The following is a 24,875-nucleotide window of genomic DNA, read 5'->3' on the forward strand; positions in this document are numbered from 1 at the left end:
AACAACAACTTATTTGCATGTTTATTTATTTTAAACACTATTCGGCAAAATATTTAAAAAGATAGCCTTATAAACTATCTACTCTTAGGCCCGAGGCTCGTTCTTCAAGGGTCAATTAATAATACGATTGGAAGTGATCAGTCCTCACAATAAAATCCAGCTTTTACTATAACTATTGTTCCTGTAATCGTTTCAGGACCAAGCGGAGCGCCTGATGACTTCAGCTGATAAGGTTTTCAAGGAGATGGAGACGAACGGCAGGAGGCTGAGGGAGAAAGAGGGAGAGAGCGACCTCAAGGGGACAAAGTGTCAATTACACTTAATTTGATGTGACGTGTGGTTAACCTAGAAGTCAGCAGTCAGCCTCAGAGGCATGTCTGCAAGAGTAAGTAAAAAAAAAACCCCACACACCATCTTCTCCACAGAGCAGGAGTAAGCATCCACAGCACACCCTGTAGCGCTCCTCGAACTCCTGCTTATTGGAAAGAAGGGCAGCACCTGAGGCACGACAGCTCTCACGGTTGCCAAACAATCAAGTTTATTACAGTTAACTAAAGATAAAATGAGTGTTCTGTTTGTGTTGTAATAACTGACAAACAATTCACACTTCACTTTTATTAAACCAAGACGCTCACTTTTATGTAGTTTCACTTCACGAGGTACATCTATTCAATGACTCATTAGTACAAATATCTAATCAGTGAATCAGGTAGCAGCAACTCATAGCATTTAGGCATGTAGACATGGTCCAGATGACCTGCTGAAGTTCAAGCTGAGCATCAGAATGAGGAAAAAAGGTCTGACAACAACAACCACGCCACATTCAACTGACTTTGAACGTGGCGTTGTTGCTATCAGAAGTCAGAGGAAAATAGCCAGGCTACTTTTTAGACCAGGAAACATTTCCTAGTCTAAGGAGTTGTAATTTTTGCTGCGACATTCCGACGGTAGAGTGAGAATTTCGATCCTTCCTGCCAGGTATCGATGGTTCAGGCTGCTGCCGGTGTAATGGTGTGGGGGATATTTGTTTTGGCACATTTTGGTCCCCTTAGTACCAACTGAGCATAATTTAATGCTGCAACCTACTTGAGTATTCTAGCTGACCATGTCCATCCCTTTATAACCACAGTGCACCATCTTCTGATGGCTGCTTGTCACATACTGACGGCTCCAGTTAAAGGCAATTTTATTTCAAACATTTTTAACAAGACACGGTGTGCAGTATCCTCCCTGTATCAGTGTCTAAAACATTCATCTGTGTTTTTTCCACAGTGTCACAGCAGATCACACTTTCATTGGCTGCCTGTAAATCTTTACAAGTGGTTAGAAGTTATTTGATTGATAGTCTAAACTACCAGAACGAACAACAATGAAGTAAATAAAAATCAGGAGAGAAAATTGCTGCTAAAGATTTAAAATGAAGAAGTCTAATATTTATCTTGCTCTAATTTTAAATGTTATATGCTCAACTTCACCATTTTTAATATGTAAAATATGTATGTATGGATCAGTGGAAACATCATCGGTTTCCCAAACAGACCAGCAGCTGGCTAATCAGCTTATATTCAGTGAAGTTGAACCCTTTTCTTGCTGTATGTCCTTTTGAGGAGCGGATGCTTACTTTGATGAAAACACCTTCAATAACTGAGACCACATCCTCGGAAACGATGAGCGAAGTGAGATGAGGATGTATGAACTGGTGCTGCGGTAGATCCCCATGTACTAACGAGAAGTGAACGAACAAAACACGGTGTGTTTTCCAGATATTAATTCTTTAAACACAGGGAAAAAAATCCTAAGCATTTTAAAATATTTACAATGTAACGAAGATCTGGCATGAAGTCTGACAGACAAAAACTGTACATCAGGAGTAATGAGCAACACTGGTTTGAGTGGACTACATCGAGCTGGGCCCGATGGCATCGCTGAATTCCTTTTGTAAGGATACGTCATGATACAAGAACGTCCACATAGAAAAATATGTGTGTGTGAAGTCTAACAAATCTATACATTGCATAAAAACAACAGAAATATTCTAGTGAGTCGGCTTTCAAGTAGGTGGTTATAGAAAACGTTCAGTACTACGATAGAAAAGGTGCCTTTAGTTCGAAGGTGTCAACTTCTACTCCACAAAGCACAGAAGAGGAGGAGGAGGTGCATTGCTTTCCAAAGATTCAAGTGTTCATCGAGGTTGTTCTGTTTAATAGTTTGAATTTTTTCCTTTCCCCTCTCACAAGTTCGGGGTCTGAGTTCAGAAGCTTGTTATCGACACTTTTCATACTTTGAAAAGGAGGTAATTCTTAGGTGAAGGTTAGAAGATTAACTTTAACTTATCATCTCCTTACTAGTCTGACTGCTGTCCTGTGTATTCAACTTAAAAATAAAAAAAATAATAAAACAAAACAAAAATCTGTACATTTTACATGTTCAGGCAAATATCAATAAAACACTTACATAATTATTCTTGGAGAAACAACATTATCTACAGCCTCACTATTCATTCAGGGGCATTCAGGGAGTGTAGACAGCAGCAGCATCCTCGTATGGGGTGTGGTGGGGGTAGCGTATGTCAAGCTCATGCTTTAAGCTAACAAATGCAGACCATAAATCCTTAAATAATAGGTTTGGACACTAAACGGTAAACATTTTTCCAATGGCAGCAAGAATAATGAGTTTAATGTAAATGATAATCTTTGTCATTTATCCAAACACAAAAACAAAACAAAAAATATTGCAGCAAGATAAATCCTAAAGGTTGGCAATACAAACCTTAAAAAGAGTGTAAAGAAATAGTATTTTTTGGGTGGTGGTGGGGTGAGTGCGTTAGGTTCTCTTAATGCCCAGTCTCTTGAAAACACTGATAGCTTTAACGTCCATCTGGGCCCCCGCGGACTCTCCTCCCATTCCAGCTCCTCCGGTGCTGCTGCTCACCTTGGAGCTTGCTACAGTCGTCCTCTCCTGGGCTCGGGATCTGGTGCTGGTCACTCTGTTGTCCTGTGTGTCAGCGGGTGTCTGCGACACACTGGTGTTTGAGTGTGTTGCGGGGGGCTTGCCCAGTCTCTGAAGAACACTAATCTTAGCAGGGGGGAGACCATTCGGGGAAGGTGAGGAGGAGGTGGGTGTATCAGAGGGAGGTAGTTTGAATTTGCCGCCGAGGCGCCGCAGGGTGATGGGGGGCGCTTTTATCGCAGACTCTTTCTTCTGGAGAGAAGGAGGTTTCTTGAGGACGCCAGCATACTGGAGGACAGAGCCTTCTCCATCGCTGTCGTCCTCGTTTTCACCTGCGTTTCCAGCTCTCTGCTCGTCTGCAGCTTCTTCCCCTCTGTCGAGGCGGCTGAACACGCCGGTCGGCTGCAAAAATATGAGCGCTATGAGCTCAGAACTCATCTTTAAGATGCAGAACGCTGTTAATGTACATCGACAGGTCTCACCTTGTTACCGCCTGTTGTCGTATCCGCCTTCGATTCAGCTCCGAGTCTCGCAAACACAGACGTGCGTTTCAAACCTTCATGAAGAGAAGAGCAAATAAGCAAAATAAATATTTTTTTCCAACAAAACTAATCAGCAAAAAAGTAAAGAAGCTCTGCAACATACAGATTACAGTGGAAGAGAGAAGGTGAAGAAATATTTGTCAGTACCACCGCTCTGTAGTTGTTCTTTAAAGTCTGTTAGTTTACCTTTGCTCAGTTTCTGTTATTCTGCCATGAATTTGTATTGAGCGTTGTTATAGTCGGTGTATGACTTATTCGATTGTGCAAAATGTAGCCTATGTGCTTCTGAATGTTTACACAAAATATTAAAAATTACATGTTGGAAATTTTGACAGTATTCTCCATACATGTAATATGTTGAGAATTTTTGCTTTTATTTTGAAAACTCTAACTAAAGTCACACTGATTAGACTGAAACAAACATTTGATTTGTTTTTTTCTTGCCTACAACAATGTAAATGTAAATTTTAACAGTATCTGTATCTGCCTAGAAAAATATTTTGATCAACTCCTGTTGTTTTAAGTCAGCTAAAAAAAAACCTCTTTTACTTTAATTGCTAACATGACAAACCAGTTAAAGCTGGGATAGGCAGTAGACACTGGCAAACATCCCAAGTTAACTTAAGTGGTGTGAAAGGAAACAATAGACTTCTTCTGTTTTCAGACTCTGAAGCCTTTCTTTGAAAGGGCGTTCCTGTTGGCTGTGTGGCCATATCGCTTCAGGTGGTGGAAAGCTTGATTCAGTGGTGGTAAATCCCACAGGAAGCATTTGCAACAACTGTAAACGCCGCAAAGTAACTGAACCAGACAAAAAAGCTGCCTCAAAAAAGGCATTGAAACGTGTGCCAACACTGACCTGGTCTTGTCACAGAAAGGAGTTACACCCAATTGCTAATAATTACTCTACCTGGAGTACACCATTCTTCTAAGCTGCAAACTTGATTTTCCGGTGAGTTCAATGGGCTGCGGTGGTTTGTTAGATTGTGTCGGTACATTTATCATGAAAGCATGATTTTCACTGCAGCTTTTACAGGTATAAAAGTGACATTTCCTTCATAAATTTAGAGAAAATGTCTTGAAGCTGAATGACTGATCTGTAACACAATCCAAATGCAAGCTCATGCCAGGGAGGAAAAATCAGAAGAGCAAAAAGAAGTAAAATTTGGTTAATGTGAGACAAACGGGGGAAAAAAAAGAAGTGTGAGGGGGAATTTTATTGGCAGAATGAGCAGGATTAGTAAAAACAAGGGCAGACGGTGAGGGTCAAACAGACTCTGATCATCAGCACCTGATCAATAGTTGTAATTTTTAGGAGGGAGACTCATTAGAGCTTCAGGTTTGATTAGTTGTTGTGAGTAACGCGTTAGTTAGGCGAGCTGTTGGTGAGGCCACCTCATCAGGCCTACCTTTCTTGGCCTGCTGGGCCAGGATTCGGCGTGTGCGAGGAGTGGTGCCCTTGGGCATGTTGATGATGTACTTGCCTTCCATCTCAGCTGTTACGCGGCGACGCTTCACTACAGGCAGACCGTTCCCCTCGTCAGCTGGTTGGCGTATAACTGACAACAAATTGTGGAGCACATAAGGAACAAACATGAGTAAAAAGAGGGCTTTCCTGGCTTCAGGGAAACAGGAAACAGGGGACGGATGGGGTGAAACACAAACATACGTTTATTTAATCTACCTGCTTTGTTACTCTTGTTTGCTTGCGTGTTGGACACTGTGACGGAGAGGCGGTTGTCAGGCCGGCGGGCTGGTGTGGCTGGTGGAGAGTCATGGCTCAAAGCATTGGCTATCATGCGTGTCGCAGCTGAGGAACAAAATAAAAGATTGTTACAATCTTACTTCTTAAGTCTATACGCTTTATTTTGTACCAAAGAGGTGAAAGACGGATGGGATTCACACTTTCACAAAACAAGAGTAACCAGAAAAATGTTCAGAGGGAGATGAATACTAATTTAAGAAAATCTTAATAAATGAGGCACCGCGTATGGATGCCCTGGTGCTTCAGTGCGTTACTTCAGTGCGTTACTTCTGTTTTGTTTTTGTGCATAACTTCTGTGTCTGGGCACTCCTCTGGATATTCTTACACCAGAGAAGAGCTTCTTAACTACAGGACTACAACACCTGTGGATTTACTTCCAATATTTGTCGCATCTGCGGCAGATTTACTGCAGACTCTGATCAGGAAAGTGAGACGCTGAAAGAGAGGAAAGCGAGCCGGCGCACTCGTGCGTCTGAGGAGACGTGGACTGCGAACTGCTCTTCCTGGGATCTTCCTTTCCAATGTACGCTCACTCAGCAATAAGATAGACGAGCTGGCCCTGATGAGAAGCATGAACAGAGACTTTGCCTCCTCCTGTGTCTTATGTTTTACGGAGTCGTGGCTCTGCGAGGACATCCCGGACTGCGCGCTCAAGCTGGAGGGCTTTCATCTGCTGCGCGCGGACCGGCAGGCCTCTCTCTCTGGTAAGACCAAAGGTGGAGGTGTCTGCTTCTACATTAATAGTGGCTGGTGCACAGATGTAACAGTGATTGCTCAGCACTGCTCTTCCTGTCTGGAATACCTTTTTATTCACTGCAAACCGTTTTATTCTCCGCGGGAGTTTGCTTCATTCATCTTGGCCGCTGTTTACATCCCGCCAGATGCAGATGTGCAGGCAGCTCAGTGCGCACTCGCGGAGCAGATACTGCACATGGAGCGGACATTCCCGGACTCTCTCATCATTGCTCTTGGGGACTTTAACAAAGCCAATCTGAGCCATGAGCTTCCCAAATACAAGCAGTATATTAAATGCCCGACCAGAGAGGAGAGGACATTAGACCACTGTTACAGCACGATCAGCGGGGCCTATCGTGCGGTGCCCCGCGCTTCACTCAGACTTTCTGACCACGTCATGATCCACCTAATCCCCGCGTACAGACAGAGGCTGAAGCTCTCCAAACCTGTCGTGAGGACCAAAAAACTGTGGAGCAACGAGGCTGTGGAGGAGCTTCGCACGTGTTTGGAGTCTACAGACTGGGACACAATGAAGGCTGCTTCTAACAGCTTGGACGAGTTTACGGACACTGTCACCTCCTATATCCACTTCTGTGAGGACAGCATTGTGCCATCACGCACCAGGGTGAGTTATAACAATGACAAACCCTGGTTTACTCCTAAACTCAAAAAGCTGTGGCTGGAAAAGAGAAAGGCGTTCAGAAGCGGAGACAAGGACTGCTACAGAGAGGCCAAGTACAGGTTCACTAAAGAAGTGGACGTTGCTAAACATCAGCACTCTGAGAAGATGCAGCAGCAGATCTCAGAGAATGACTCGGCCTCTGTGTGGAAAGGTTTTAGGAATATCACCAACTACAAGCCTAAAACCCCCCACTCCACTGATGACTTGCTCTTGGCCAACACCCTCAACGACTTTTACTGTCGTTTTGACGAGCCATCAGGCAGCCTTCACACCTCCAACGGCCCCAACAATAGAGACACTTTGGACACTCATTCCCCCACCTCTCCCCCCTCCATAGAGCCATCACCACCTTCAAACTGTTCACCTACAACACCCCCCTCCTCACCCCACACAAAAGAGGATTTCACACCACCTCCTCCCACCACAACTCTTCATATTCATGAAGCAGATGTGAGGAAGCAGTTTAAGAGTGAATGCTCGGAAAGCTCCCGGCCCAGACGGTGTGTCTCCTGCCACCCTCAGACACTGTGCAAACGAGCTGGCCCCAGTGTTTTCTGGCATCTTCAACTCCTCACTGCAGGCATGTCATGTGCCTGCCTGCTTCAAGTCCTCTACCATAATCCCTGTCCCCAAGAAACCTAGGATCACTGGACTAAATGACTACAGACCCGTGGCTCCGACATCTGTGGTCATGAAGTCTTTTGAGCGCCTGGTTCTCTCCTATCTCAAGACCCTCACGGCCCCCCTCCTGGACCCCCTGCAGTTTGCATACAGAGCCAACAGGTCTGTAGACGACGCCATCAACATGGCCCTACACTTCATCCTGCAGCATCTGGACTCCCCAGGAACCTACGCCAGGATCCTGTTTGTGGACTTCAGCTCTGCCTTCAACACCATCCTTCCAGACCATCTCCGAGGCAAGCTTTCCCAGATGAATGTGCCTGATCCCATCTGCCGGTGGATCACTGACTTCCTGACGGACAGGAAGCAGCACGTGAGGCTGGGAAAGAATGTCTCGGACTCCCGGACCATCAGCACCGGCTCCCCTCAGGGCTGTGTTCTTTCTCCTCTGCTCTTCTCCCTGTATACTAACTGCTGCACCTCCACCCACCAGTCTGTCAAGCTAATCAAGTTTGCAGATGACACCACCGTTATTGGACTCATCTCGGACGGGGATGAGTCTGCCTACAGGAGGGAGGTTGAACGTCTGGTGTCCTGGTGCAGCCACAACAACCTGGTGCTGAATGCCCAGAAGACAGTGGAGATTATTGTGGACTTCAGGAAGCACACAGCTCCACTCCCCCCCATCATCCTGACTGACACCCCCATCACCTCTGTGGACTCATTCCGCTTCCTGGGTACCACCATCACCCAGGACCTGAAGTGGGAGCCCACCATCACCTCCGTCATCAAGAAAGCCCAGCAGAGGATGTACTTCCTGAGGCAGCTGAAGAAATTCAACCTGCCAACACGGACGATGATGCAATTCTACACTGCAATCATCGAGTCCATCCTCACCTCCTCCATCACCGTGTGGTACGCTGGAGCCACTATCAGGGACAAACAGAGACTGCAGCGTGTTGTGCGCTCTGCTGAGAAGGTGATTGGCTGCAGACTCCCATCTCTGCAGGACCTGTACACCTCCAGGACACTGGGGCGTGCAGCTCGGATCACAGCTGACCCTTCTCACCCTGGACACAGTCTGTTTGACCTGCTCCCCTCAGGCAGGAGGCTCCGGTCCATTCGCACCAGAACCTCTCGCCATAAGAACAGTTTCTTCCCCTCTGCTGTTGGACTCATGAACAATAACCGTATAACTGTTCCCACCACTAACACATGACCCTACGCTGTGTTCACAGCATCATTCCATGTTTGGCACTGAACACCACCTGCACTCATGTATATACCTATCTACTTACCTATAAGAATAATTCTTATTCTTATTTTTTTATTTATTTATTTATTTTTCATGTCTGTTTAAGCGTAATTTATGACAGTATGTTTGCACTGAAGCACCGCAGCAATTTCCTAATGTTGTAAACCTGCTCAACATTTGGCAATAAAACCCTTTCTGATTCTGGAAGAATTAAGGAAAAGAAAAGACTTTTGGCCCTGGACCGAAAGCTAAAGTTAAAGCAACCCTAAGATAAGGTTATTTTGGGGACTTTTGGGGCCAGTAAAAGTCTGCTCTCCTCTCTTGGTGAATCCAAAAATAACATGTTGAACACTACAAAGCCATTTTTGGCTGTTCCCTTTTTCACAAGGGGTCGCCGCAGCAGGCAGCTCCACATGTTTGATTTGGCAGTGTTTTTAAACTGGTTGCCATTCTGAAGCAACCCCAAAGGAATGTGCGTCTCCTCCTGAGGTCGAACTCCGGATCTTTCACTCGTTAGGTCATCTTTTCCTTAACGTAAACAGCTTCAACCGCCTGATTACATTTGCTTCTTCAGTTCTGAATCATGGCAGGTGAAATGATTACGCACATAGATGTGTGCGTAATTCCCGCTGACATACCACATTACAGTGGAATAGATGATTCATAATGCCTCTGGCCTGGCTCATTAATGGGTCAAACAGCTGGGTCACTGTCTGACCTCCGTAGTGACTTGAGTGATTTCGATACAACCAGAACTTACTGCTGGAAAATTTTGCTCACCGCTGAACAAATGTCGGCCATTTAACTCCAGTTAGAACAAAAACTCAAAGAAAATCTGAACACTTCTAATAAAGTCTATGAAGGTTCTCAGTCATCCAGGTCATCGTAGTCAAAGGAGCTTGCAAAGAAAAGCGTCTGGACTTCTTTAAGTTACTTGAAGATGTTTCACCTCTCATCCGAGAAGCTTCTTCAGTTCTAAGGTCAAATGGTGGAGAGTCCCAGATATAAACCTAGTGGGAGTTTCCCCCCACAGAGGGACAAAAGGACCCCCTGATGATCCTCTAATCGCCTGAGCCAAGGTGTGAAACTGGTTGTGGGTCCCAATCAGCCAGAGTTTCGGGTGAGCTCATTGTGAAACCTGGCCCCACCTTATCATGCGAATTCCTGAGGTCAGATGGCCCAGGATGTGAGTGGGCGTTAAGGCGTCTGGGAAGGGATCTCAAAACTGGATTATAGATGGCAGAGAGTTGGTGTCGTAAACCACCGCCTCTGTTCAAAGATGGTCGCTCACAGTGGACATAGATGGCTTCTTTCACTCCTCTTTCAAACCATCTGTCCTCTCTGTCCAAAATGTGAACATTGGCATCCTCGAAAGAGTGACCCTTGTCCTTAAGATGCAGATGGACTGCTGAGTCTTGTCCTGTGGAGGTGGCTCTTCTGTGTTGTGCCATGCGCTTGTGAAGTGGCTGTTTGGTCTCTCCAATGTAGAGGTCTGGGCATTCCTCGCTGCACTGTACAGCATACACCACATTGTTAAGTCTGTGTTTAGGCGTTTTGTCTTTCGGGTGAACCAGTTTTTGTCTGAGCGTGTTGCTGGGTCTGAAATGCACTGGGATGTCATGCTTGGAGAAAACTCTCCTGAGTTTCTCTGATACACCGGCTACATAGGGGATGACAATGTTGTTGTGTCTGTCCTTCTTATCCTCCCTCGCTGGTGTCTGGTCTTCTTTTCTGTGCCTCTTTGCTGACTTTATGAACGCCCAATTAGGATAGCCGCATGTTTTGAGTGCTTCCATTATCCTTTCCCACCATTTGACCTTAGAACTGAAGAAGCTTCTCGGATGAGAGGTGAAACATCTTCAAGCAACTTAAAGAAGTCCAGACGCTTTTCTTTGAAGCTCTTTTGACTTCTAATAAAGGCTCATACTTTACAAAATAAATTAACATGTCATTACTTACGGGTGTTGGCAGTTCTTCTGAGCTCAGCTTGAACACTGGTCTGTCCTGATGAGATGGCCTCAGTTGCCATTTTGCACATGTCCTTAGAAAACAGAGCAGGAAAACAAAGTGTTGAGTGAAATCTGCACCTAATGTTGTAATTTTAAAATAAACCCTAGTGCTAGCATATAGGCGTGGCTATTTTAAATCAGTACACGATTATATTGTCTGTAGACTTCTGGACAAACACAATTGTTAACAGTGAATAATTTTCAGCTTTTCATAACATTAAAAGATCAAGTCTGGCTCACCTGCCTGTAGACCTGCTTGGCATGTTTAAGAATGGCAATGATGTCCCCAATTACAGTAATGCCGAGGTCCATCATGATGTCTTTACTGAGGTCCATTAACATGTTCTTCTGAATTCTGCCGAGGATTAAACAATCAGGACAAACAATGAGAGCATTAATAAAGTGCACATGATCACAGCATGAATGTGTTCACGAGGCCAAAATGTCTTTACCTGTTGTCTACGAAGGAAACAGCATATGTGACAGCCAGACCAGCTGGGATCCCTGCATCCTTAAAAAACTGAATCCACTCTGAGGTGGCTTAAAAGAAAAATGGAAAGGTTGAAACATTAACCACCAAACAACTTAAGCAGAATCAAACACGGGTCTTTATAAATAAACAATGCCACAACTACAGTTGCAAGTAATGAGTTCTTTACTTGTTGATTTTTTAAAGTCTACAGTGTCACTGCTCCAGTTTTCTTTTGTTAAGAACAGAAAAATTGGGAACCAAAAGACAACAGCAATAACCAAAACTCCTGGCCAAGTTGCCCACGAATTCCACAGGCTGTGATCACACTAAGTGTAATGTGGGACTGTTCAAAGTAATACTATAGTGTAACAAGACGCCAGCGGGGGACATAAACCATCAGAGACAGCAGCATACTGATGTCTAATACATGCTGACCGTGACCAGCTGGAGGTTATTTATAACCCCACATTTGAACCGTCCTGTGGCTGCAGGAGCAGATAAACTGTGAAGGAAGCACAACAGCTGCCACAACAATGGCTATACCCGACGTGAAACTCGGCCACGCGGAGACACGGACGGCGAATAAACTGGCATAGCACTTAGAAGCAAATCAGAGATAGACTATTTAAAAATCATTTAGTTTTAACAGATTGAGGACAAAGCGGAGTGGTAGATGACCCGGAGCTGGTAGGCTAACGTTAGCATTAGCGGCGAGACAAGTTGGACGATTCAGAGGTTAAACTGGCCACTAATCTAGGACACAGTTCCCCCTTACGATTGTTTTCCCACTAAAGATTAAATCACACATTTCAGAGAGCGACACAAAACTCAGTAACACGGTTGTTTGTCCTAGCACTCTGTGTTAGCATTGTGTGAGCGGCTCCAGTAGCCGCGAATAAAAGCTGTTCCGCGGGGATCGCTGTGAACCCAAACGCTCGTAAACATTAAAGACGAGGTGCCAGTGTTAATATCTGACGAAGTACTGCTGAAATAATTTAAATCAACCATTTGTTAACACCGGCTAGCCGGGCCTTTGTGCTCTCACCTGTTGTCACGGACGCCATGTTCACGACTGTGTGGTGACGTCAACCGCATGCAGAAAGGTCCCCAACTTCCGGCGGATCCGGAAACATTTCGGTCGGAAAGTTTTCAGTCTGGGACGCTAGAGAGCGACGAAGACCGGAAAATCACACAAATCACTGCCAACATCAGGTGATGTTTGCTTTAATTATTTATAGGAAAATCAAAAATGCATGAATTAAGAAAAATAATCAAACCTAGAGTTTTACTTGAGCATGCTACATGACATTGCTGTTTTTATGTTGCATTGCTGTGAAAAAGTATGTGCCCCCTTCCTGAGTTATTTTTTATTTGTATATTTTCTGACTTACATATTTTAGATCATCAAACAAATTCTAACATTAGCCAAAGACGTAAATGGTTGTCTTTCTCTCTGTTAGCCTGTGTCATTCCCCATAAACCACATTTCTGGAAAGCTGAGTCAGCCACACCCAGCCAGGATTTCTTCCAGACTGGTTGAATCAAGAAATCACTTAAAAGAATCTTTTTCACTGTCTGACAAAGTGAAGAAGGATAAATGATCTCAGAAAGCAACACGTCATGCCACACTCAAAAAAGCCTCAAGAACGTCTTTGACATCTATCTGTCTGGAAAAAGTTACCAAGTGGTGAAACTTCACAGAACTGCCCAGCCTACTAAAACCACTGCATGAGTGCATCAACACATCCAGGTGATCACAAAAGACCCAGAATAACATCTAAAGTACTGCAGGCATCACTTGAATCAGTTAATGTCAGAGTTCATGATTCAACAATGAGAAAGAGACTGGGTAATAAAAGGGCATCCATGGGAGAGTTATAGGGAGAAAACCACTGCTGAATAAGGCTCATTGCGTCTTTGACAAAAAATATCTGGATGATCTCCAAGACTTTTGGCAAAATATTTTGTAGCGTGATGAGACAAAGGGAGAATTACTTGGAAGGTTTGAGTCCCATTACATATAGATATACATACTTAGGTTATTTAGCAAAACACCAGCAAATCCACCTCTGAATGGCTCAAAAATAATGAAATGAAGGTTTTGGAATAGCCTTGTCAAAGTCTGGGCTTAAATCCTATTGAGAAGCTTTTGCATGACCTTGAACAAGGCTGTGTATGCTTGAAAACCCTCAATTTTGGCTGATTTAAAACACTTCTCCAAAGAAGGGTGAGACAAAACTCCTCCACAGTGATGTGAATGATTCATTGCAGTTATCACAAATGCTCCATTGCAGTTCTTGCTGTCGAGGGGTGGCACAACACAATAAAGGTTTAGGGTGTAGTTATTTTTTCACACAGGTTCAGGTAGGTTTGAATAGTTTTTCCATTGATGAATTTAATAATTTAGTCATAAATAATGTAAACTGCATTTTGTATTTAACTGGGTTACTTTTTTTTCTTTTTTTGAATGATGTGAAAAAAAACCACACATCATTGTTTGAACTGCTCCAGGCCACTGCTGATTGTTCATATGCAATAATGACACTCATATAACCTAACCTTTGCTGATTGGTTTGGATAAGTCCATGCCTTTCTACAGCCTCACAGTGGAGCCCAGTTTTGATGTCCATTCAGGTAACCAAAACCTGATTCTTTGTTCAGTGAATGACTATAAATGACAGCCAGTGACCGTCACTTTAAGTTTGAGGGCTGTCGCTATTTGAATTTTACTACTTACGTACGTTTGAAAATAAGCATTTTTTTTTTTTAGCAGATATGGAGCAACAGGCCTCACCTGCAGCAGCAGAAGCAAAAATACATCCGGAGTGAAGTCTCTGACCACTTGATGGAGATAAGTATTCACTTTCTGTTTATCAGTGCTTTGTCTTCATCCTTCTAATTTCAAAAATGAAACATGAAGTGCCCTCACCCAAACAAAAAAATAATTTAAAAAAGCCAAAAGGCACTATAAAGCTCTGCACAGCTCAGATAAGTAACATAGACATTTTACACACAGTTAATATACAGATTAATGAAAAACATTAATAAATAAGCATTTTTATAAGTCTTTTTTTATAATCAATTTATTATACTCTTACAAGTCACTGGGTATGAGGAAAACCACAAGTTAAAAGTCGTGGGGTTGTTTTAAATTCTGATTTGAGCTTTAAACCTCACATTAATTCCATCAGTAAGACATCTCAGGAATACATCCAAGATAAAACCCTTCCTGATATACTCTGACTCTAAAAACCTTGTTCTTGTATTCATGTCCAGTGGAACTGCTGTGCTCTTTTTTTCTGGACATCCCAAAAAGATTATCCAAAACTCTCCTGCAACGTTATTAACTAAAGGAAAAAAAAATAACTGGGAGCAGATCAGTCCAGTTTTAGCAGAGCTACACTGGCTTCCAGTATCTCACAGCACATCTCATTGACTTTTGACTGACTCTTACATATATGTATATAAAATCCTAAATGATCTTGGACCTTCTTATATGTCTGAAAGTTGGCTACTCTGTCCCTACTCACTCTTCAACCCTTTAATCCCAAATTGCTGGCAATTTAATCCTCCTCACAGAGAAGAACCCCTTTGAACCTCTATATGTGAGACTGGGATGTACAAATAAACTGAATTTTGAGACTTGCCAGTGACCCTTTTGCATATTGCATTTCATAAATACATTGTACTCTTCTATCTGCATATTTCTGTAAATTACAGGAATTTAAACACAGAGTAAACCAAGCGTTACAACATGTTATTTCATTAATGTAAGCAAAATGTTATCTGGTTGGAGCTTGTTAAATGTAAGGATTTTTTGTGACAGTAGACATCAGATTGGTTTAACATAACAAGATAGTACAGCATATAATACTTAATGTCCAAAGAACTGTGATGGATATTTTTTTATTAATATTATTATTATTATTATTTTTACATTTTGTGGAATGTATGAAAATAATCATCAGGATAAAATATAAAGAAAAGAAACTGCAGTTCAGAAAAATGATAGATACATGCACTTTTCAGGTTCTTGCTCAACTTCTGCAGTCTCGACTCAAGTAAATCTTTTAAGGAGCTCAAAAAGAGCAAAACAAGTGTAAAAAAACACAAGAGAAGTGCACCTCAAGATATGTTATTTATGCAATTCTTCATAAACTGGAAAAATGTAAGGCATTTAGCCAAACCATCATTAAAGGAGACAGCTCACCCAGCTCTCATAGTCTAGAAAATGAGGGAAAAAAAAAACATAATGTAAACTTTTTTTTTAAGATGGCAAAGCCAGAGGTGGAATAACGGACACAGGAGCTCACAGAGCAGAGACCGCAAAAGTGACACGGAAAATATGTCATACACTTTTGTACTCTTCCAAGATTTAAAAAAAAAATGAAAATAAGGCTGTAAAAATAAGTAAACATTACATTTTTGTGACGTACAGAATAAATTAGGGTGATGTAAATGGACTACAAAATAGACCAGTTGATAATTTGATATCAGAGCACCTTCATGAGCACATTATGTAATAATCCATGTATCTTTAATTACATCTTTCATAGAATTTCTTCATGCCCTTCACTTCTGTACCCATATTTATTATGTATTCCAAAACTGTAACTTTCACTCACAGAAAATAGTATGAGGGTTTATTTAAAAAACAAGAAAAGATGTTGATAAAAGCAGTGGCTTTCTATAACTTTAATCTTTATGTATCATCAATATATAAATAAAAAATTATAGATTTTTTGATACATTCTCTGTGACGTTTGTCTCACACTAGATGTTATTTTAAACAATAAGGATAACGTTTAATACTGTAAGAAAACGTGTTAATTAAAGCAATACATCATCACACTTGACATATAGTAGCAGTCAGTTTGATCACTGTGTAATTTGCCACATTATGTTCATCCAAGAGGATAATAATATTGCATTTCATAACAGATGATATGAAACTGGAGCTCATATGGGAATTGTGGAAAAATAGAAATACATAGAAACATTCACCTCATCATAGAAAAATAAGAAAACTCTTTTTTGTTTTCAGTTAATGCTAACATAGCCATCGCACAGCTGGATATTTCTTCTCGTCCTTTTGTGTCACCTTTTCCAATTTACGAGCAACCCATTTGTTATTGTAACCTCACAATTATCAAAGGAAAAATAAAAACGATTTCAATTAAATCCAAAGCAAACAAATTTCATTAAAGAATGAGTCTAATATGTTGTGTGATGATCAGAGATGTAAGTGTGGAATGCAGGTACAGTACAAGGGCCCTCTGAGATCTATTTTTCCACACTTGGAGATGGAACAGGCAGTTGATATTAAACTATTACTGAGTATTCAGAGCTTCAGCTGCATCGAATTCACTGTTATCAGCTTTCGTTCAGAATACAAAATTCTGATGAGACAACCAGCGTTTTCATTTGTCTGGACCTTCGGTGACTTTTCCACCGCTCAACGGTCTCATCATTGTAGTCTAGTATAAGTAGCACCACAAAAATCTATATACATGAGAACTATTGAATATGTTTTATGCTCATTCTGACACCAGAACATATTCTCATCACATTTGCATTTGGATAGAGATCAAAAAGGCATCTCCAACATCTGTACAAACACAGTCCTTATACAACATTTAAAAAACAAAACAAAAAAAACATGAGGTCTGCCCATTTTCTGACCACCCAGAGCCACTATTTAGCAAAGATTTATACCATTAAACCAGCAATTTCTTTTCTTTTTGGAATAAACATGTTTATTAGTTGAAAAATAAAGCTTCTCATCCAGCAATAACAACAATTGATTTTTGGTTGTTTTTTTTTTTTAATCTCAGACAGGCAACATGTATTGTCGAGTATACCAGTGGATCAGCTTTAACATGATGACGCCCATCAATCAAGGCTGCAGTTATGCTTCAAACACTTTTTATCGGAAATGCGAACGCCACTGAGTGGCATGTTTACACTGGGTGTGAAATACTTTGGCCTTACAAATCAAACAGTTTAATCATCACGTTTTCATCTGAACACTTACACTTTTAATATGCGCATTGACATTCAATCACTTTTTTCCCCCTCGTTTTCTGCTAAGGAGCAAGTGGCGTTAAGGTGTCAGTAGCTTTGGGACAGACCTCACAGAGGAAAACACAAACAAAACAAAGGCATTACCACAACCTTCTAACATCATTGTCATTATAAACATACATTTAATGTAACTCGGATAGTGCTTTATATCGTTTATAAAACATAAATACACATTGACAGAGGCAGTGACATCGTGCTTCATGTTGAGGGACAGGGCAGTACTTTATAATATATATATATATATATGTTTGTTCATTTAGAAAAATATTGATTTTACTATTTTATCTTCTTCTTCATTGACAAAAATATCCCATTTAGATCTACAGACATTCATACATCATGGTATATATACTTTTATATATATACATGTTACCTTTAACTATGTAGATGGGTATGGACTTAAATTTTTTTTCCTCGTAGTGCACAGCATGCCTCCAAAGTTGCCAAATGAAAAAAAATACAATAAGATAATGAAACAATAAGTATGCAGATATAATAGGAACATTTGTGAAGAAATCTCCCACTTAAAATGACAAAACATACAAAAATAATAATAAACGCTAACAGTACAGGAGAAAGCGGAGGTCAATGCAAAACAATTAAACACACAAACAAATATAAACATTAAAATATATAACGGTTCTTACTCAAACATACAGGGAAAAAAAAATTACAAATTCACAGGCAAAGGAAAGGACGCTTTACTCCAAAACAACAGCCCACACGTTCTCCCCTTTCGTTTCCAGGTCTTGCTTTTGTGCTCACTGGCCCCGTCAACCTCAATAAAGAAAGAAATAAACGGGCCAGGTGCCTCAGAGTGGACGCACTCACAATAAACGCACCTCCGCCTCATCCCCGTTAGAGAACAGAGGAGGTACAGAGACCACTGAGCCCAATGTTTAGAGGTTGTCTGAATCACTATCCCCAAAAAAGAAAAAAAAAGAAAAAAGAAAAAGTCTCTCCTCTAAATAAAGGCATCGGTTCACATCTGAATGAGTGTGAGCAAAACTCTGAGCTGGTGCGCTGCAGCAAACATCTTCAGTTGCTGAAAGCGATGGCGTGAATATACGCATGTCGGCCCAGGGCGATGAGGCTCTGTGGTATGGAGGTGTTTTTACTGAGGTCACCCTTCCACACAGTTGGCAAGAGAAGATTTTTTTTCTGTGTGTTTTATTTGTTTTTTTATTCTTTTTTTCTGTTGTTGTTTTGTTTTGTTTCCTTTTTTTTTAAACTTTTGGTCACAAAAATCCGTCGTTAAAATGAAAGCCATCCTCTATCCGGACTCCCTCAGAGCCTTTCCTGCTTGCTTCCTTAATTCCTTAAGTCTCTCTATATCCTCACAACTGGTGTGTCTAATCTTCATTGTGTGAACAACATGAAAAATGGCTCAGCAGAAGACAGTGGCATCCATCTTGCATTTTTTTTTTTTTGCATGTGTTTGTTCATCAATTATGCGTCTGTGTGCGTGTTCAGAGTATTTAGCTGCTGTTCACTGTAAGGATTTGAGCAACGTGCTCCAAGAAAAGACTCTTCCGTTTGGTTGGGCTTGCGTCCATGTCCTTGTATGACAGGGTTCAAAGGGGGGCATGTTAGTTGAGCCGGCTTTCACTCAAGGTCCCAAGGGCTGGAGGGTGTCTTCGGGCTCTCGGGGGTCGAAGACTTCAGAGAGAAGGAGAAAGAGACAGAAGAGGAGAAAACAGAGATGGGTAGAGATGGGTCGCACAGCAGGTAGGCAGATGTCAGAAGATTTTTTTTTTTGTGGTTTTTTTGTTAAAAAAAAAGAAAAAGAAAAAACGAGAGAAGGAAAAAGCACAAGATTTAGTGGCGGGCTGTGACACTCAGATCCTTAACTTGCCAAGTCCAAACAGCAAATGAAGAAGCAGAGGGAAGTCGAGCAGATGAACAGTTAGAGGTGAGCGAGAGATCAGCAGCCTGTCTCCCACGAGAAGAAAACCTGAACAGAGCGTCCTTCGTCCCTATTTCAGATTTGCACAAATACATTCAGCGAGAGGAAGAAAAGCATGGAAAAGGATGGGAGCACTGGAAGAGGGGCAACCGACAGAGGGAACAAGTTAGGGGCGCTTGTGCTTGTCGGAGTGATCGTGTTGTTTCTTACTCAGTCAGAGTACAAGCTTAAGAGAATTCACTGTGAATTAATCTGTTAAGCCACAGAACTTAAGATTGGCAACTTGGACTCAGTTTTCGTAACCCAGTTTTATTCACCCATAATGTCCAGTTGCGAGTGTAATAGAAAACTAAAATATAGTGAATGTTAAAGGTTAGACCTAATGTGCAACTATTTGTATGGCTCTTAATTAGGATACATTTCAGAATGTGTAAACTCATAATCCAATCAGATGTAAACCATTGGTTGTTTTTGTTGTTATTTTTTTTCTCAATCGGTGAGGCTGATCGGTACTGTGCGTGTACTTCAGCCTCTACTTCCAGCGAGAATAATGTGCGTGTGTGTTAACATGTGTATGCGTGTGTCTGTCGGTCAGTCAGAGCGCCAGCAGAGAAGGCGAGTTCAGAGAATCGGACGACTGCTCGCTACTGCTGTTCCGCTGGTTGGCACTGACCCCGCAGGCTCCCTCTGGGTAGGTGAACACAAATGAAGATGTGTATGAGGTGTTGTAGCTGCCAATGGCCGCATCGTCATGGTTAACACCACCACCACCACTGTCGTTGACCATAAGGCATGGCCCACCAGGTGCTGGCTCGCTTGAGCCATAAAAAGAACTAGAGAACTCTACCTCCTGCATTATTCCAGGCTGAGGCTGCTGCTGGACTTGCTGCTGCTGTTGAACCGGAGGCTGGGACTGTGTGGAGGCAGGATGGGCTGTGTAGGCAGGAGGCAGATAGAAAGAGTCTTCCTTCACAGTCAAGCCCACAATGGAGACAGGCGGTTGTAAGGCCTGGGGAGGCAGCTGGGACTGCACTGGAGGCAGCTGTGCTGAGCCCTGCTGAGGCTGGTCCTGGTATGGGATCTTACAGTTTGCCTGGTGAGCCACCAGCACAAACTCCAAGCGCTCTTTCTCCTTCTGTAGCTCTGAGATCTCTGCCTCCAGTTCTGCCTTTGCTTCCTCCAGTACGTCTGTCTCCTGTGGGTTGGTACAGAGGATGAAAGAAAAAATGGGGGAGAAGGAGACGGGAACAAGGCAAAGGTGGGTGAAATGGGAAGAAGATGTGCAGTAGATAGAAGAAAGGAGTGTTAGGTATGCCAATCTTCTTTGTGTTTATTCCAGTAGAAATACCTCCCTGCTTCCCCTACAGCCGTATATGCAAGGTGGCTTATAGAAGAGTATGTTAATTAGGCCTTAACTACCAAAAGTACAATAGTCTCTTTTGAGGACTGTAATTGTCTTCGTTGCAGCTAAACACCCATTACCATAATCCTCTCTCTTGTACACACATGCAAGCATTTATTACCCCACCACACGATGCTATGGGAGGTAACATAAAATATGCAATTATCATCAACATTCGCTCTGAAAGCAAGAACAGGGCCAGGCTCACCGACTGCAGTCTGTCTGTAAGTTCTCGTCTGCGATTTCGGCATTTGGCAGCAGCCAGCTTGTTCCTCTCTCGACGAACACGTCTCTTTTCTTCTTCCTCGGGTGTTAGCTAAGATAAGGAAGAATACAGATTAGCTTAAAAAAAAAACACTGGCTATTTTAATTGACTAATTTAGCTTAAAAACACCAAATAAAGCTACATTTAATCACAGCTGACAGATAAAAGTTGCTTGTGCCTGAACAGTGAACTAGCCTTCTGCCGTTTAGTAGGTTTGTGCAAATGAGAAAATACCAAAGCAAACACCAAATACACCAATTAATTACCCACCCACCCATTAGTGTTAGCACACACCACTGCTTAACATTACAGACACAGCGTTATTACCTTTACTGGCTTCCTCGTAAACAATATACCTGCAGTGCATGTATAACATGCGAGGGTCAACAGACAAACCATTCAAGCACGCAAACTTACTAACACACCAACATCTCCATCTTCACTCACAGACTCTTCTCGTGTACGCCGAGTTCGGGCTCTGGACTGACGGACAGGGCCAGCTGCTGGCCCTGGAGTGTCTGAACTCGGTGGGGTGAATCCAGATCCCGAGGAATAACTCGGGCCTGGCATGTCAAACGGATCAACCAGTGAAGCTGGTTGGGTCATGGTCGTGGTCCCGGTGGAGCCACTCTGTCCAGAAGCCTGGGATGAGATGAGGGTTGGCTGTACCATCCACTGCAGGTCCTGACTGGTGGTGATGGCAGTGACGGTTGGCACGAATGAACCGGGCATCTCACCTCCACCACTTGTCCCTGGCCCGCTGCCCACAATGCTCAAGCCAGCACTTGCTGACACACACTCCTGAGGAGGAGATGTCGACAATTAAGTTTTATGGACCAGAGCTCAGATCAGGTAGAGCAGCAAAAAAATACAGACAGATACAGAAAAACCAGAAAAAAAAGCTGGGATCTGTGCATCAGTCCGATCACTGTAGCAAACCGGATACATTTAGTACAAACATGCACTGAAATTCTCATCAGCTGCAATAAAGATCTGCTTTAAAGTGTAAAATGATTTAAATTCAGATTTCACCTAAAACTATTTGTATCTGTTTGCTATTCTCATCTGACTGTAGATAAACTACAACAAGGTGTGAAAAACCCTCTGCTCCGAATGTGGCTGAATGTATAAAACAACAGCTGAAGAGATACTAGTATTTATCATATACTAGGAAAGTCATGCTAGGCTGCCACAAACAGAAAGAAGAATATTAACATTAATAATTTAATATGCCTGGACCCATTATGTTAACAATTACATAAAGAAAGGTTTAGGCTACCTGACGTGATACAGTTTTAAGACTCCTTAGTGATCAGACATTTTACGCCAGGGGTATCAAACTCATTTCACATTGTGGGCCACATGCAGCCCACAGACATTTAATCATACATTAAACCCCTGAAATATTTTAATATAAGAAAAACAAGTGCAGTTTTAGATGATATGACTCAGTTTTTCTAGATGATAGAGAAATTCCACTTGGGGCTTAAATTGTAAGAAATAAATCTGTAAAATTAAGGAAGAAGTTCTGTTAGCTCATTGCGCAGACTGTCCTGCAATTATAAAGCTGGAAATGTTTGTTAGTTGACAGACAGAATGTCCTCTTTTTATTTATTTATTTTTTCTATTGTAAACTTACTTTATAAATCATGCATTTCTATAGTAGACAGTGAAAAAACAGGAACATTCTGCCATTTAGCTGTTTATCTGTTACTACTTTGGTGAAGTATAAATAGCCGTGGGAGAAGTACAAAAGCCATAAAACCTATGAAAAAAAAATACAGCAGAAAATCTAAAATTTATGCACTCCTTCACATTTTCCAAAGCTGTCAAGTGGGCCAGATTAAAAACTTTTGTGGCCACTTCTGGCACTTGGGTCTTCTGTTTTACACCCCTGTTGTAGGCCTATATTACCTAGACCCAGTTTCTGACTTGTTTCCATTTCTTGATATTCATTTAACCACCTTTTCCGTGGGATTTACCAAAGAGTGGAGAAATGCTATTTGTTGTAAAGGTAGGATCCAAAACGTGTTAAGGTAGCAGCCTTGGATTTCTCATTATATAGAGAATTTGAATTAAAAGGGTGTTCAAGGATGTTTTGTTTAACTTTAAGCAAAAAAACAACAACAAAAAAACTTGAAATTTACGACTGTAGGTGTTTTTATTGTTAAAATAAAAAAGACGGGCTATTAAGTTTTCCTCTGCGCCCATGTCTAAAAATAGTCGTGGAAAGCTCAAATCTGTCGCTGGTATTTTATATTTCATACTCGGGGGAGTATCGCCGTTCATTAATATTCATTTGAAAGCGCGTTCAGACGTTTGGACCGACGGCTCTGAGAGCGACCGCCTCCACCAATCGTTTTTCTCTAAACGGCGTCTCTCCCGCCTCCTTCCTCCTCCTCCCTCACACCCCCGGTGTTCCCCTTGGCAACGCGACGTAGCACTCCAAAATAGAACGGGCATTTACGTCACGGCGAGAGGAGAGCGGAGCGAGTGGAAGGAGAGAAGCGGGGCAAAGGGGCGGGGCTGCGGCACTTACGTCGGAGAGTTCCAGAGCGCTGTCAACCGCGCTGAGCACGTTGTCAACGCCGCCACCGGGGCTACAGTCAACACACAGACGTTGAATTTACATCCAGTCATCCCGGTCATTTAAGTTCTGACTGCAGAAAGACCGGATACACCAAATGTGCTGACTTGGTGTAGTCGGTCTTCTGTTAGCGGTGACAGAGCCCACTGCTTCATAAGCCATAAATACGTTTATATTCTGTATATTTATACAACTGACACACCATGCAGAGTGTGTTTAAGCAAAAGCACATATCATAATTAAATGACAGGTTCATACCCAGTGATCGCGTGTCAGTCATATTGCATTTTTAAACGAATAAACAATCTGAGGTAAAAACGCTCTCCGACTTTTGTTTTCATTACATTTCCAGTCTGCTGACTGGAACTTACCTGTGGAGCACTGGTGGTCGGCGGGCTCCCGAAGGAGTCCACGGAGGAAAGGTACTGGGACTCTATAGATGGAGACGAGCTTCCACGGGAACCGCTGTCTGGGTCGCCGGGAAATCCTTGGTACATCTCCCCGGGGGGGCCGAAAGAGAACGCGACACCTGCAGGTACCGGAGAGAGAGCGATGTCACCTGCAGCGGCAGGGCAGCGGCACACACAAGAAGATTACTAAAGGAGGAGAGGTACTGTAATGAGAGAATGACTGATGTTAAACTCTGTGCACTTAACACAAGCCAGCTGGCGCTTGCTTTAAATTAGGCTGTTCTCTCATAAATGATGGCAGGCGGTTAATAAGTGGCCTGCAGCAGCGTGTTTTATGCGTTTAAACCGGTGTCAGCAGGAAAAACTGTCTTTAAGCATCTCCTATGAAGCCGTCTGAAGCGAACAGATGCTCCCGACCTACTTTAAAATAGTGCGCTTTCAAAAAGAGACTTTTGCTCTCAAACCGTTTGCGCTCACAGCCACAAAAAGTAAGCGTTTCTTACCTATGTAAGTCTTCTTGTTATTCCCCGGTGAAACGCTCTTGGTCTCTTTCCAAAAAAGTTGCATGAAGACTCTTAATCCAGTTCCCCGCTTTTAGACGGGGGAGGAAGGTCTACCAGTTCAATCTGCGAAGAAGTCCTCCCCGGTTCAGCGGTAAATCCTCTCAGTGCTCTCCGTTATCCGACCTTATCAAACGTGCAAATATACATCCATAAAGTCCGCTCACGGAACGCCGGAGGACGCTTGCTATATTACGGTGCACAGTAGCAGATCTTGTCTTATGAATGAAGCCCAGAGTAGAAGCAAGACATTTCAACGGTCTAGTCCCGCCTCGGAGTTCCGCTGACGTACATGACCATATTTGTGCCTGATGTTGTGTTTGGTATCCTTGGTGACGTTGAGGGATTCCCTCTGCCACTGAAATGGACCAGAATCTCACCTCGTCGACGGATAATAATAGACTTTCTTCTTTTTTTTTTGGTCATATCACGGGCATGAGATATTTCTCACCGTCTGACAATTTCTGAGAGGAAATTTTAAGAAGCTCGGGGGTGATAAATATGGAAAGTATCTATTTAGGACTCTGTTTGCGTGTGTTTTGATTGGGACATTTATTTAGTCATAGCAATACATAATATTCCTATAATGTGAAGGTTTGTTACGTTGAAATCAGTGGCACATTTACCCAATTGT

General features: G+C 42.4%; 2 protein-coding genes across 8 annotated transcripts; both read right to left on the bottom strand.

The window, feature by feature from the left end:
• Window positions 1–1,753: 1,753 nt before the first annotated feature.
• c14h19orf47 (chromosome 14 C19orf47 homolog) lies at window positions 1,754–12,164 on the bottom strand. 2 transcript variants are annotated; one of them, XM_026191952.1, is made up of 8 exons: window positions 12,073–12,164; window positions 11,008–11,095; window positions 10,796–10,910; window positions 10,506–10,587; window positions 5,173–5,298; window positions 4,898–5,047; window positions 3,432–3,505; window positions 1,754–3,351 (listed from the first exon to the last, which is right to left on the bottom strand). In XM_026191952.1, the coding sequence occupies exons 1-8, from the start codon at window positions 12,089–12,091 to the stop codon at window positions 2,824–2,826; spliced, it is 1,182 nt and encodes a 393-aa protein (XP_026047737.1). In that variant the 5' UTR covers window positions 12,092–12,164; the 3' UTR covers window positions 1,754–2,823. The 2 variants fall into 2 exon arrangements, with proteins under 2 accessions (XP_026047737.1, XP_026047738.1); XM_026191953.1 differs by having other exon boundaries at window positions 4,973–5,047; window positions 12,073–12,162.
• A 4,378-nt stretch (window positions 12,165–16,542) lies between these two features.
• Window positions 16,543–24,651, bottom strand: fosb (FBJ murine osteosarcoma viral oncogene homolog B). Of its 6 annotated transcripts, XM_026192792.1 has the most exons (6): window positions 24,185–24,651; window positions 23,643–23,830; window positions 21,102–21,485; window positions 20,628–20,735; window positions 19,865–20,212; window positions 16,543–19,704 (listed from the first exon to the last, which is right to left on the bottom strand). In XM_026192792.1, the coding sequence occupies exons 1-6, from the start codon at window positions 24,246–24,248 to the stop codon at window positions 19,639–19,641; spliced, it is 1,158 nt and encodes a 385-aa protein (XP_026048577.1). In that variant the 5' UTR covers window positions 24,249–24,651; the 3' UTR covers window positions 16,543–19,638. The 6 variants fall into 6 exon arrangements, with proteins under 6 accessions (XP_026048577.1, XP_026048572.1, XP_026048573.1 ...); XM_026192787.1 differs by having other exon boundaries at window positions 16,543–20,212; window positions 23,643–23,800; window positions 24,185–24,649; XM_026192788.1 differs by having other exon boundaries at window positions 16,543–20,212; window positions 21,132–21,485; window positions 24,185–24,649.
• Window positions 24,652–24,875: the final 224 nt, after the last annotated feature.

The sequence above is a fragment of the Astatotilapia calliptera genome, chromosome 14, assembly GCF_900246225.1.
Source record: "Astatotilapia calliptera chromosome 14, fAstCal1.2, whole genome shotgun sequence".
Taxonomy (NCBI): Eukaryota; Metazoa; Chordata; class Actinopteri; order Cichliformes; family Cichlidae; genus Astatotilapia; species Astatotilapia calliptera.